This window comes from Halichoeres trimaculatus, unplaced genomic scaffold (genome assembly GCF_033239565.1).
Source record: "Halichoeres trimaculatus isolate MK-OKI-2021-1 unplaced genomic scaffold, fHalTri1.1 fHalTri1_scaffold_21, whole genome shotgun sequence".
NCBI classification, from domain to species: Eukaryota; Metazoa; Chordata; class Actinopteri; order Labriformes; family Labridae; genus Halichoeres; species Halichoeres trimaculatus.
Window position 1 is genome coordinate 951,207 of NW_027437199.1, and position 14,394 is coordinate 965,600.

General features: G+C 36.9%; 1 protein-coding gene across 5 annotated transcripts in view; it reads left to right on the forward strand.

Moving 5' to 3' along the window:
- The first annotated feature begins 2,486 nt into the window (after positions 1-2,486).
- Positions 2,487-14,394, forward strand: part of abcc9 (ATP-binding cassette, sub-family C (CFTR/MRP), member 9) — a 54,030-nt gene continuing 42,122 nt past the window's right edge. For all 5 annotated transcript variants that reach the window (XR_012600095.1, XR_012600096.1, XM_074697946.1 and 2 more), the window contains exons 1-8: positions 2,487-2,805; positions 5,722-5,768; positions 8,001-8,172; positions 10,938-11,079; positions 11,167-11,288; positions 13,791-13,957; positions 14,046-14,147; positions 14,238-14,378. Coding sequence is in view for 3 of the 5 variants with exons in the window: in XM_074697946.1 (XP_074554047.1) it covers positions 8,025-8,172; positions 10,938-11,079; positions 11,167-11,288; positions 13,791-13,957; positions 14,046-14,147; positions 14,238-14,378 (822 nt within the window). In the remaining 2 variants the exon portion in view is untranslated. The remainder of the gene's footprint in view (positions 2,806-5,721; positions 5,769-8,000; positions 8,173-10,937; positions 11,080-11,166; positions 11,289-13,790; positions 13,958-14,045; positions 14,148-14,237; positions 14,379-14,394) is intronic.

Consider the following 14,394-nt stretch of genomic DNA (forward strand, 5'->3'; position numbering starts at 1 on the left):
TGCAACTGTAGGGCAGAGATTTTCACGTAAGACCTGTTGGTAACTCTCCAGTGACTTTATCAATTGTATATCATGAGGAAACGTCCTACTTCTAGGTCTTTTTTTAGTCGTGAGAAGTCTTCAGCTGGAGATGGGACATATATGAGATAAATCTGAACACAAACTGTATTTTCTGGACTGTATATCAAACTTTTTTCATAGTTTGGCTGTTCCTGTAACTTATAGTCTGGTTCATCTTAAATATCCAGCTATAAATAATTTAACATGTTTTTAAATGTTAATTCATACTGACTGACACAAACCAAGGAGTAAGCATTACCGTCTGCAGCCACAAGAGGGAGCTCTAGGATTGTTACAACTATATGCTGCTCCTGTACCACTAAAAACCAGCTGCAATAATAACTTAAAGAGAAGTGAGAGACTGAAAACACACAGAAGGAAAAGTCTTATTCTGCAGATTAAAAACTGTAGGTAGTATAATAACGGTCAAAACGGTGGTTGTAGATCTTTTGTCCTTAAATTTTGTTAATTTCAGTCATTTCAGTTCAGGATTTCTAAATGGAAACACTACGATGACAACTGCTCTGAACACTGCAGGTCTCAGAGAAAAGAAACAACGCAGGAGAAAGACAACATACCTTGTGGTGGTGTCCCCAAACGTGGAGTATTCTGTCCTGTGTGTGTGTGTGTGTGTGTGTGTGTGTGTGTGTGTGTGTGTGTGTGTGTGTGTTCAGGGTAAGAGGCCAGCTCCCCGGTTCCTTGGGAAAAACTCGTTGATGGGAATCTCTTCACTCCATCCCTCGCCGTGTGTGAAAACACACACAAACAGTCACAGAGGCTCTTAACGTCCTCCCACACACTCTGTCCTCCATACACACACGAACACACATGAACACACACACACACACACATATATATATACACATAAACCCCTTCACCCCCTCTCTAGTTCTGCTGCTCCAGGCTCTGGTCTCATCTGGGAGTCAGCAGCAAACTGAGTCCCAGGCTCCAGATCCTGGATCCACAACCTTTATTCCTTTATTCCCAGCAGTGGAGGAGGCTGTGACCTCAGGGGTCCTGGTCCTGGGTTTTGGGGCCCCGTCTAATGGGGTCACAACTTCCCATGGAGCAAAAAATGGTTCAAAGAATCATCCTGAGATCTTTATGTTTGGGTTTTACAAAATGCCGCCTAAAGACGTTAAAACATTGAAGTTTCCCAACAACAAAAACGACAAAACTGTATAGCGTGACTGCATTCTGACCAAGAATTTTCAAATGAGATTAAAATAATAATAATAATAATAATAATAATAATAATAATAATAATAATAATAATAATAATAATTATTGTTATTATTATTATTATTATTATTATTATTATTATTATTATTATTATTATTATTATTATTATTATCACATAACACAATATTACATAATATTCATTGTGTGGTGTTGAATGTTTAACAGCATCATACTTAATAAAACAAAACAACAACAACAACAAAAAAAACTTGAGGAATATCATGTTGTCCATAAATATTTGGATCCTCTGAGCTTTCCTGAAGGTAACCAAAAAACTAAATTATAAAAAATAAATTTATACAGAAAACTTTATTTGTAAATAAATAAATAAATAAATAAATAAATAAATAAATAAATAAAAATAAATTATGAAAAATAAATTTGTAAAGAAAACTTTATTTGTAAAAAAAAAAAAAAAACTTAATTATAAAAACTAAATTTATAAAGAATACTTTATTTGTAAAAAAAAAAAAATATGAAAAATAAATTTGTAAAGAAAACCTTATTTGTAAAAACACTAAATTATAAAAAATACATTTATAAAGAATACTTTATTTGTGGAAAAAAAACTTTCAAAAATAAATTTTATAAAGAAAACTTTATTTAAAAAAAAAAAAAGAAAAGACAGAAAGAAAGAAGATCCTATAAACACTCCAAAACACTCTGATTATTCAATATTTTCAAATCAATAACACATTCTCATATTTTCCAAGCAGGAAACACTGAGGCCTTTTTTGAGTTAGTTTCACTCTTTTCTGCATAAATCTATTTCCTGCTTTGGAGGAAACAGCGCCCTCTACCTGAGGTGTGTAGTAAAGGAATGTGTCATTTTAAATCAGGTGGAGGGAGAAGAAAAGGAAAAAGATTTCCTTTGTGATTGATTTTTGTTACTGGGCCATTGATAAAATTTGGACATCCTCATTTTTGTAGCTTTGTAATTTATGTTAAGGTATTTTTGATCAGTTGAGGTGTTAAACAGATATTTACAATCAATCTCTGATTATATCTCATATGTTTTAATCTGTTTTGTCTAAATGTGTCTGTCAAAGCTTTTATTTTGTTGCTCCTAACATCAAACATCCGTCAGAGACCCGGACCTCACCTGACCCCGGTGAGGCTGGACCCACTGATGTATTAAATGTCGCTTTCACAATATGTGCAGCTTAAAATGTGATCTTTAATATCAGGCAGGAGAATCAGCTCCGTTCTGCTGATTCGGCTTTAATTTGACCTACATTTGCCCACGACGTCGTCATGCATTATGAGAAATATCACTGTAAAAAGCGAGCCACCATATCTGAGTGGGTGTCCGTGGGTTAGTGCGTGGGAGCGCCATAACAGCAGATCTAAGCCGAGGCGACAGTAAAGGATGCATCGGCATCTCCTGTCCCCTGTGCCTTCAGAGTGAACCACAGTACCAGGGGACGTCTGACGCGTCGTTTAAGATCCGGGAAAGGACGCTGAGACCCTAGTGGGAGACCAAAAACCTGCGTCAGAGACCGGGTAAGTGTGCAGTGTTTGGGAAGCAATCCTTGTTCGTCCTTCTGTCATTCACACACTGTATTTTCCAACGTGGTGTAGCACTATCCAGGTTTACAGGGATCGTGCTGTTAAATTGGGCTTCCACCAGACCTCGTTGATATTTCCTCCAATTTAACGTCTTTCGCCTCGTACCAAAAGTATGTTGATGAGGGTCGTGGTGTTATTAGCTATGTCACTCAATAAAGGGCTTGTGCTTAATTCGGCGTTGTTGTGATCCCGATAAAACGTAAAAAGTTGGCAGGACAGTGATTATGATACACGCTGCTGCGCGCGGATTCGTGTTCAGTTTGTGAATGGAGCTGAGAGAGTAGCGCACGGGACAGTTTGAAGTGTCAAAAGTTTTTCTTTACAATTCTAAGTTCTACAAACTTACTACTGAAGCCGAACACAAGAGTTTGCCTTATTGATTAAAATAAACATATTTAATGACATTGATATTTTGTTTATATTTCCCGATATTCGAAGAAAACATGAATTGAGTGATTTCACAATGAGGTTTGGTCCGCACGTGACAGCAACTCATTGTAGCTTGTCTTGCACGATATTTTTAAGATACACCATAGGATTATTATCGCTTCTCATGTAAACATCGCACAGGAAATGTGGTCTTGCTCTGATTTCTGCAGCTTACATGTATTTCTGTCAATCCAGTCGAGGCGAGCAGGGTTTGTGTTCGCCTCACTGACAGGAGCCAAGGTCTTTCTCCCTCCTTGCTTTCTCATGCAAAACATGAAACTGTGGCACTGTGCTCTTGTACAGTGTGTGGGTTTTATGTGCATGAATGCTGCATCCTCTGAAGCGTCACATTCATGGAGGTTTAGAGCAGCTACACTATGCAGAACAAACCAGATGAAAGAAAGAAATAGAAAGAATTGTTTTTATGCACATTGTGCAAAATATCATGACCTGTATTTCACGGCTGTTCTTGTGTTTCTTTGGAGTCAGGTCAAAATTTTAGGACTGAATTTTTTCTCTTCTAGATTTGAGGCTTTTAAAGATTTACAAGCTCTGAGTAACTTTCTGAAATATTAATAATCTAACAGAGAAATGAAAATGCCCTAAGACTTGTTCATTTCTCGGTGATTCACATTCATTCAACATTTAAAAATGTATTCATTCAATTTAAAATAAATCTCTACACCTGTGATGGCCTGCCATGTTTGGAAAATGTGCCAATCAAGCAACAAAAACGGCATCTTTCGATGATAAAATGCTCCTTTTGTCTGAGTTATAATCTAATGAGGAAACATTACACCAGTTGTATGTTAAAGTGTGTTACTGACATGTCTCTTGGCTGATGAGGAGGACCATCATAAACCCCCTACCCACCTCTAAACTGGTTCAAGTTTTGAAATCTGATAGGAGGAACCCGGCGTGAAGCGTGCTAAAATTACAAACATCTGAAGAGAAAGTCAAGAACTGGTGCCCTTCACAATAAAATGTTTTTAATTATTATTTTTATTCATTTAAAAGCTGTCATTATTATAGAGCAATGAACTCACATAGTGGGAAATGATTAAATATTCCTGCATTTATAATTCATAAGGACCCTGTTATTATGGTTTATCAGTTGATCAGTATTGGTACACATGGTTTGGATTTGTGACTCTACTTTGCTTCAAGGTCAGCAGTTTTTAGAATTAATGTCACAATGTGTTTAGCAGGGCAGCAAAAATTGGTCTTACAATCTTAAATTTAATGAACTCACACTTATCTTTATTTAAATCACACCTTCAAGCGCTAATAAGTGCAAAAGGAAAGAGACAAGACATAACATCAATATGTGAAAAGAGTCGTGTAAGACTTAAAAAAAAAACTCCATAAAATCAGTGCAGTAAAATCAATATGATAATGTCTAGGATATACTATTAAGAAATATATATAAAAAAGTGTAAAATAATTAAATGAGTTAAAGGAAAACAAAAAAAATCATCAAATTGAAATAAGATGAGTTTAAATTAAATTTAATAAAATAAATAAAAATAAAATAAAATAAAATAAATGTTAAAAAGATAAAGACCTAATTTTTTTAAAAACTTTTTTTTCCTAAAGAAAAAAAAACTAATTAAAAGATTTATGTCAGTGGCTTAATTTATTATTTCTTCTTTTTTTCCTTTTTTTTTTTTTTTTTTTTTAAGTTGTCTCCTGTTTTCACCTCTTGCCTCTGGCTTTTAACACACAGATATCCCTAATTGTATTTATTTTATTTATTTAATCATTTTATTTGATTGCTTTTTAAAAGCCTTTAAATGGTGTTTTGATTATATTGTATGATTTAAGTTGTTTTTCACTTTTGTTATTTTTTTGTATTTCACATTAAGTGTTTCTTTTGTCTTTTGTTAGCCATGTATTTTATTTTATCTTATTTTGGTTTATTTTATTTTAATCATTTAATTCTCTGTACAGCACTTTGGTCAACAGTGTCTGTTTTCAAACTACTTAACCAAAAAAAAAGTTGAATTGGTTATGGTTATAATTTTGCCGTCTTTTTAATTTTTATTTTTTTAATTTATTTATTGTTTTGGAAAGGTTGACTTTATTCCTCTTAGTTATGTCTGTGTACATGTTTTTTTTGACTGTTGTACTGTTTGAAAATTTGAACAATATTGTGACTGGAAAAAAAAAAAACATTATTGTGACTTTATATGGCTTGGTCAAGGTATTGTCCAGGTTTTGTATTTTATTCTGAAAGGAACTACAGGAAGCTGTGTGTCACGTCTGTTGAGTCTTGACCCCTCCTGGCAGGGATAGGCAGCAGTATGCGGAGCAGCTGATGCTCTTGCGGTTCTAAAAATAATCAACTTTTTTCGCTCCAACTCTGTTTCTTCCCTCTTCTTTCTCTTTCTCCGTCTGTTTTCTTTCTTTGTACAAACCCAGACTCCAGGAATGAGTTGGTGTCAGTGAGGACGACTCTTTTCTCTGAGGTAAGTACAAACTTCAGTGTTTTATCTCTTTCTTATTGAGCCATGTGACCAGTCTTCATTTACTGTCACCATGAAAACTTTCCGGCTGCTTACAGTAACTCAGTGATCCTCCTCAGAGACAGGCGGTGTTCAGTTTGGTCTGTTTAATGTTTGTGGTTAAAAGCAGGTGTTGGTGGCATGAAGTGGGTACTTTACATTTAAAATGATACTTTTGCTCTTAATAGGAAATCACCTGCTCAGTTTATCTTGTAAAAATGCCTCAAACCTCAAAATTCATTTCATGTTTTTACATTGGAGCAACTGTTTCTGCTGTTCAGCAGCTTCAGTCACAGTGACGTTCAGATAGAGGAGCCCTCACAGGCATTTCTGTCCGTTATAGAAACACAGAAATGATGTTTTTCATATTTTTGTCTTGTAGGAAAATAGATTTTTTGTGGACTTTTGGGTTTTCTTAAAACAAGAGAGGAAAATATGAGAAAAGAAAAGTTGAAACATGAAGTTTGGGTCGAAAAAAGTGACAGTTTCTCCACTATGAGGCGCCAAAACTTCCTCTTTGTGGCAACAACAAATATGGCTGCTGTTGTTTGTGGTTTTAATATATATACATGATTTTTTTCTAAGGTAAGGTTAAGAAAAAAAAAAAAAAACAGCAGGTAGAAATTATTTAAATGTTATACTTCATTTTCAGTCGATTTAACGTCTTTAGAGTAGTTTGATTTAATTTCTTTGAAGTGTAAAGCTCCTGTTGTTGAACAGACTGAAACTGAAACAAATGTCTGTTTAGGACCTAAAAAAGGGAAAAAAAGAGCTTTGGTAATAAGAGGAAGTGTTTCTTTATTTTTATTTTGATGTTTAAAACCACTGACTAAATCACAAACACAGGAGCTTTAAGATACAAACGCTCAGTCAGTAAATTCAAGCATCATAATTTCACAGTTGACTTATTTATTTTATTTAAGTTATTTTTTTAAATTATTATTATTATTATTTATTTTTATTTTTTTTTAACTGTAATTGTTTCACTTAACTCTTCTAATTCTTATAACGGTATTTTATAATTCATTTATTTTCTAGTTATTATTAATATTACTATTACTTTGTATGTGTATGTATGTGTGTATAGCTTATTATTTTCTTTTCCTTTTTTCTAAATATTTTAAATATTTTATGATTTTATTGAATTATTTTCTGTCCCTTTTTTATAATTAATTTTTTGGTTTTTTTTTAACTTTATGCGGATATGGCCTTTTTTTGGGGGGGGGGGGGGGGGGGTATACGTATATGTCTACGATTAAGTATGTTTGTAAATACGCATACCTTTATTTTTCATAATGTTATGATTTTACAATGCCAAAATGCACGCATTCATTGTAACGAATGGTATATTTCTGGTAACTTTGTGCCAAAAATTCAACAAAGAAGAATGTTGAAAAAAAAAAAATTAACAGGTGACTGAGAGTAAAAGTTGGTAAAGATAGAAACAAATCAAAAACGAAATAAAAAGACTAAACCTGATCACTGTTAAAGCTCCTGCGTGGATATTTCTGCTTATGCAAATTTGGTGCCCCCCTGTGGACAAAGGGTTGTTAGCTGATTTTTTTTCTTTCATGTGGATGAAACATGTATTGCTCACTAAAACTAAAGCTAAAACTTGAGGGACATGTAAAAAAAGGAGGAGCTTTAAAATGAGAAAAATGATGAGTTTCCAAAGATGGTTTTGTTGAGACAGAGACACCACTCTGAAGTATTTTATCCTGGAACATCAGGAGCTGAAGAGTGTGTTAAACTTTTTCCAAAACAAAAATCATAGACGGCTTCAAAAGCACATGGACTCTTTGTTTTAAGCTTCTCACTTCAGGCTCAAAGCTCAGAGCTAATATTAACTTTTAGCTGTAAATGATCAATAAATGTACAGCCAGGCTCGGCCTCATAAAATCTTTTGTTGACACATAATTAGTCGACTCATTTAACATTAATGCACCATAAGCCAGAGAGCATGCAGCTGGACGCTGTCCCTGAAATAGCTCACCGCTCTGACACCGGCCTGCGTCTGTGTGTGCGCAGTAAAACGTGTGACATGCTGCAAAACTCTCTGAGCGGGTCTGCAGAGGTCAAGACGAGGCGGGTCATGTGACAGGGTGGAAAAATCCCACATTCTGTAACACGTGGAGTCAAACGAATGTCTTTTATCTGGTGTGTAGTTTTTAAAGAGCGTGTTTCTCGCTGTGGCAGATTGGCTGGAGGTCGGACGGTGGCATGGCCTTGTCGTTCTGTGGCAGTGAAAACAAAACCAGTGCCTACAACGTGGGGAAGGGCGTGCTCAACAATGGCTGCTTCGTGGACGCTCTTAACCTGGTTCCCCACGTCTTCCTGCTCTTCATCACCTTCCCCATCCTCTTCATCGGTAGGTGGAGCCACTTCAGACCAGGTCACAGAATCAGAGGACTGAGAAAGGATCTTTGCAGACGTGTTTTTCTCTGTGTGACATGAAAGCAACATGTGAAAATCAGTGACCTATTTACCCACTTTTATTCCCTCTAACCTCAAACACTCACACATCAAACATTCCTCAGACACTTTCTGAAGGGAACCAAAGTTTGTGGTGTTACAGGTTTCATGTCCCTCTGTTTCTCTGACAGGTGTTTTACGTGTTTCCTGCTTTATCCTCTTAAAGTTTCACCTTTTCAGCTGGAGAGTCTCAGAAATGGCTGCTGCTGCCAGGACAGAAATAATCCTGTCAGGATTAGTGGAGCAGAGTCAGACGCTCATTGTTTGATACATGCAGCGCGGCGTTGTCTCTTAAACATGGGAGCAGGGTCACCTTTAGGCCTGCTGTGGCCTCCGGGGCGTCATGAAGAATCAGAGGGTTGACATTTTAATTTTTTCATGCATGCAGCTCTGTGATTTGACAGTTCAGAGTCCTGGATCAGTAACAGCTATCATGCTTTTATTATTTCAGTGAAACCATAAAATCCCAGACTATTGTTTGGATCAAACGCTTATTTATCGGTTTAATCCTCTTAACCCATGTCTGTTAGAAGCTGCAGTGAGATTTATCCAGTGTTCATGAATGAGTTAAGTGTGACCTGGAGTTAAGGTTATCAGGGGTGTCTTTTTTGTGATAGTTCTTAATGATATAGATCAACAGGATAAACTGTAGAGACACTTTTTGAACTCACACTTTTACATCCTAGTGATATTTCTCTTGAACTTTCAGATTTGAATTTTCTTTATCTTTTTTTGTCTTTTTTTTATTTTATTTTTTTTATTTATGTTTTGTATTTTTTATCTTTTTATCTTTTTTAAATTAAAATATTTTTTTTATTTCATTGTATGATTTTTTTAAATAATAAACTTCAGTAATATTTTATTTTGTTTATTATTATTATTATTATTATTATTATTATTATTATTATTATTATTATTATTATTATTATTATTTTATTTTATTTTATTATTTTACAATTTTGATCAATTTTATTCTATCTTATTTACTTCTTTCAATTTTTTGTTTTTGGAATTATTTTTAATTTCTGTTTTTTCTATTATTTCTATTTTTTTTGTTTTTTTTCTAATAATACTTTTAGTATTATTTTATTTTATTATTATTATTAATGTTCTTTTACAATTTTGTTTAATTTACTTCTTTTTTTTAACTTTATTCTATTTTATGTTTGAATCATTTTAAAATGTATGTTTTTTGTTGTTTCATTTTCTGATATTTTTTAAGTCAAAAGCCCAAAAAATATCAAATTAATAACAGACCATTAGTCACTATAATAATATATTTTATTGTCAATATATATACATATATATATATATATACATATATATATATATATATATATATATATATATATATATATATATATATATATATATATATATATATATATATATACATATATATATATATATTATTGCACAACAAAAGTATTTAACCCCAGTGTTGAACAGCAAAATTGCTTTGTGCACAGTGAAAAAAGTGCACAGTAAAAACTGTAAATTGCTTGCCAAAAACAGTTTATTTCATAGTAAAAAGTATCTATAGTTAGCTGGATCACACTTGCAGAAATGTGACACTGTGCATTAAGGGAGAACTAATCAAAACCAACTACAAGTTCTGACTAGGAAACGTGTTTTTTGATCGGGTGACCTCTCACAATCAGGCGAGCCGTCCGCAGCAGAAAAGCAGATCTGTGGGTCGGAGCCAGAGAGGGAAAGTGTTTCCCACTGAGCCGTGTGACCATCATCTGCTCCTCCACAGTGACTCTGTGTCATCTGGAGGACGCAGCAGATGTGCTGGAGACATCGACCCCCTACTCTCTCTGCATCCCATGGACACACACAAATAATCACACTCACACACACAAACACACACTTTTCAGACACTTCCTTGTCGGCAGTGTGAACATTAAGCAGCTTTGAGGAGCAGTTAAGATGGGATTAGTTCAACGATCCTGAGGCCACACATCGGCTGTTTCTGTGGATTCAGACTGAAAATAAAACTGTGTGAAAAGCAGATAAAAACTAAAATATCATTAAAGCTTGATTCTTTTCTTTCCTTTTTATTAAAACTGCTTTAACTCCAGGCTGATGTGATTTCTGACAGTGGAGGCATGAACTCAGAGTTATTCAGAGTGTGTTCTGATTTCCTGGTTTGACCTTTGTCCTATCTGTTAACCCTGATTAAACAAGCTGTGTAACCTTTACTGCAGCCAGCCAGTAGGGGGAGCTCTGATTGTTCTGACTTCACTTTTTGGGAGCTGGGATGTCATTTGTTGTTTAATACAGTCTGTGATCAACACTGACGTCTTAAAAAACCTGATGTAAAGTCAGAAAGTGTTGATATAATACGCTGAGTTACTCTGTAGAGAATAGATAAACTCAGTGTGTGTGTGTTGGTGTGTGTGTGTTGGTGTGTGTACAGTAGTTTATGGGAATAGTTCTGACCAGAAGCCCTCAGTCCGCTCCCTGAGGACTCACTAATTGATGCTTCCTGGTTTTAGTTTTTCCTGCTTTCTTTCCCCGGAGCCTCTGAACTGGCCGAGCTCCATTTGGTTAAGAGCAGAAACAAAAAGTGACAGTCAGCACAAACAGGATCGATTCACTGAGTTACTCTGTGTGTGTGTTTCTGTGTGTGTGTTTCTGTGTGTGTGTGTTCGTCAGGTTGGGGCAGCCAGAGCTCCAAAGTCCAGATCCATCACAACACCTGGCTCCATTTCCCGGGCCACAACCTGAGATGGATCCTCACCTTCCTGCTGCTGTTCGTCCACATCTGCGAGTTTGCAGAGGGCATCGTATCCAACAAGTGAGACCTCAAAGAGACGTCACGTTTCATCCATATTCATCCATAACGCTCTGTGTTGGTCACGTGTTTGTTTGCCTCTGGCTGCAGGGAGATGAGAACCAACCACCTGCATCTCTTCGTGCCGGCCTTCATGGGTTTCATCGCAGCGACGACGTCGGTGGTTTACTACCACAACATAGAGACGTCCAACTTCCCGAAGCTGCTGCTGGGTACGGCTCAACGCCATGTTTCTTTTTGGAGATTCCTTCTTTTTTCAGAAAGGCAAAAACTACAATACGAATGCAAACACCACAACACAACACAACAGAAGTTAAAGAGGTCAGTTATCCCAACAGACACAGAAAAGTTGCAAAAGTAAGTCAATGATTGTCTTTTTTTTACTTCATTTATGATAAATAAATCTTCTAAAAATTATATCATATTATATTTAGCTTTATGAATCAATAACAAAGCATTAACGCTACATTTATCACAGCTGAAGGTAGAAAAGACAACAATCATTTACTCACTTTCACAACTTTTCTGTCTGTTTGGATAACTGTCCTCTTAACTTCCGTTGTCTTGTGGCTTTGGCATTTTTGTTGTTGGGTTTGCAAATTGGCTGACACCTACAGGCCACCGTAAGAAACATTTAAAGGTTAAAAGAAAAAAAAACTCAAATCAGTGATAGTCTTTTCCAAAACTTCAAACCTGCCGTGGCTGATCAGGTAAAATCCCTGCGAATACCACCTTCCAGTTTGAAGATCTACCAACATACACTCACCGGCCACTTTATCAGGTAGACCTTGCTAGTCCCGGGTTGGACCCCTTTTGCCTTCAGACCTGCCTTAATCTTGGTGTTATAGCTTCAACAAGGTCCTGGAAACGTTCCTCAGAGAGTTTGGTCCATATTGACATGATAGCATCACACAGTTGCTGCAGATTTGTGGTCTGAACATCCATGATGAGAATCTCCCGTTCCACCACATCCCAAAGGTGCTCTATTGGATTGAGATCTGGGGACTGTGGAGGACATTTGAGTCCAGGGAACTCATTGTCATGTTGAAGAAAGCAGTCTGAGATGATTCCAGCTTTATGACATGGAGCGTTATCCTGCTGGAAGTAGCCATCAGAAGATGGGTACACTGTGCTCATAAAGGGATGGACATGGTCAGCAACAACACTCAGGGAGGCTGTGGATTTTTTTTTTCTTTTTTTTTTTGCTCTTTTTTTTTCTTTTTTCTTTTTTCCTTTTTTCTTTTTTTTTTCCTTTTTTTCTTTTTTTTTCTTTTTTCCCTTTTTTCTTTCTTCTTTTTTTCTTTTTTCTTTTTTCCCCTTTTTCTTTCTTTTTTCTTTATTTTTCTTTCTTTTTTCTTTTCTCTTTTTTCTCTTTTTTCTCTTTTTTTCTTTTGTCTCTTTTTTTTTCTTTTGTCTTTTTTCTTTTTTCTCTTTTGTTTTTTTGTCCCCCCTTGTTTTTTCTCCTTTTTTTCTTTTTTCACTTTTTTCTTCTTTTTTCCCTTTTTTCTTTCTTTTTCTTTTTTCTTTTTTCCTTTTTTTTCTTTTTCCCCCCTTTCTTTTCCTTGTTTTCTTTCTTTTTTTCTTTTGTCCCCCCTTGTTTTTCTTTTTTTCTCTTTTTTTTCCTTTTTCTCTTTCTTTTTCTTTTTTTTCTGCTGACTTTAAACCATGCTCATGTTGGTACTAAGGGGCCCAAAGTGAGCCAAGAAAATCTCCCCCACACCATTACACCAGCAGCAGCAGCCTGAACCGTTGATACAAGGCAGGATGGATCCATGCTTTCATGTTGTTGAGGCCAAATTCTGACCCTACCATCTGAATGTGGAGCAGAAATCCAGACTCATCAGGCCAGGCAACGTTTCTCCAATCTTCTATTGTCCAGTTTTGGTGTTGCTGTGTGAATTGTAGCCTCAGTTTCCTGTTCTTAGCTGACAGGAGGGTCACCCGGTGTGGTCTTCTGCTGCTGTAGCCCATCTGCCTCAAGGTTGGACGTGTTGTGTGTTCAGAGATGCTCTTCTGCAGACCTCGGTTGTAACCAGTGGTTATTTGAGTTACTGTTGCCTTTCTATCAGCTCCAACCAGTCTGTCCATTCTCCTCTGACCTCTGGCATCAACAAGGCATTTTGTCCCACAGAACTGCTGCTCACTGGATATTTTCTCTGTTTGGGACCATTCTCTGTAAACCCTAGAGATGGTTGTGGGTTAAAATCCCAGTAGATCAGCAGTTTCTGAAATACTCAGACCAACAACCAGGCCAGGTTCAAAGTCCCATTAATCACCTTTCTGACGTAATGAGTTGAGTTTCTGCCAAGTGATTGGCTGATTAGATATTTGCGGTAATGAGCAGTTGGACAGATGTGCCTGATAAAGTGTCCGGTGAGTGAATGCTGCCATATTGTGCAACCTCAGATCCAAAACAGTGAGGAGGCTGCACAAAAAGTTTGAGTTTTAAGAAAAGTTACTGCAAGAGAAACGAGCTGAGAAACTCTTCAGATGTCTGATCAGTCAGGTATGAAGGGAGAGAAGGATTCATCAGTGATGGAGGTAAACTCCCGCTGTTGGACTTGAACCACTAAGATCTGGGAGGACTCCATCTTTATTCAACGTCCAACTGAAGCCAGATTTAGATTCTTTCTTTGTGGATCCGTCACAGCGTGAGACCAGCACCCAGCAGTGAATCCTGATCCAGAAACTGAACCTCTTGTGTTCCCACACAGTCCTCTTCATCTACTGGGTCCTGGCGTTCATCACCAAGACCATCAAGCTGTGGAAGTTCGTGGATAACCACGTGGGACTGCAGCACCTGAGGTTCTGCATCACGGCCATGTTGGTGATCCTGTATGGGCTGCTGATGGCGGTGGAGGTCAACGTCATCAGAGTCAGGGTCGGCGCTCGTGTTTCACCCACGTGTTTGATCTATGTTGATCTATGTTTGGAGAGTTTGATCATTTTGTCCTTTTCTCTTCCTGTAGAGATACGTGTTCTTCGCTAACCCTCAGAAAGTGAAACCACCTGAGGATCTACAGGATCTGGGGGTTCGATTCCTGCAGCCTTTTGTCAACCTGCTGTCTAAGGTGACGCCAGCGCTCCTCCTCTGACCGTCAGATTTATTATTTATCACCAGCAGGGGGCAGCACTTTAACGTAACTCTTGGCGTGTTTTAGGCGACGTATTGGTGGATGAATCCTCTCATCATGGGAGCTCACAAAAGGCCCATCGAGCTGAAGAAGATCGGAAAGCTGCCCATCGCCATGAGGGCCCTCACCAACTACCTCCGCCTCAAAGACGCCTACGAGGACCAGAGGGTGGGCGCAGAGCCGG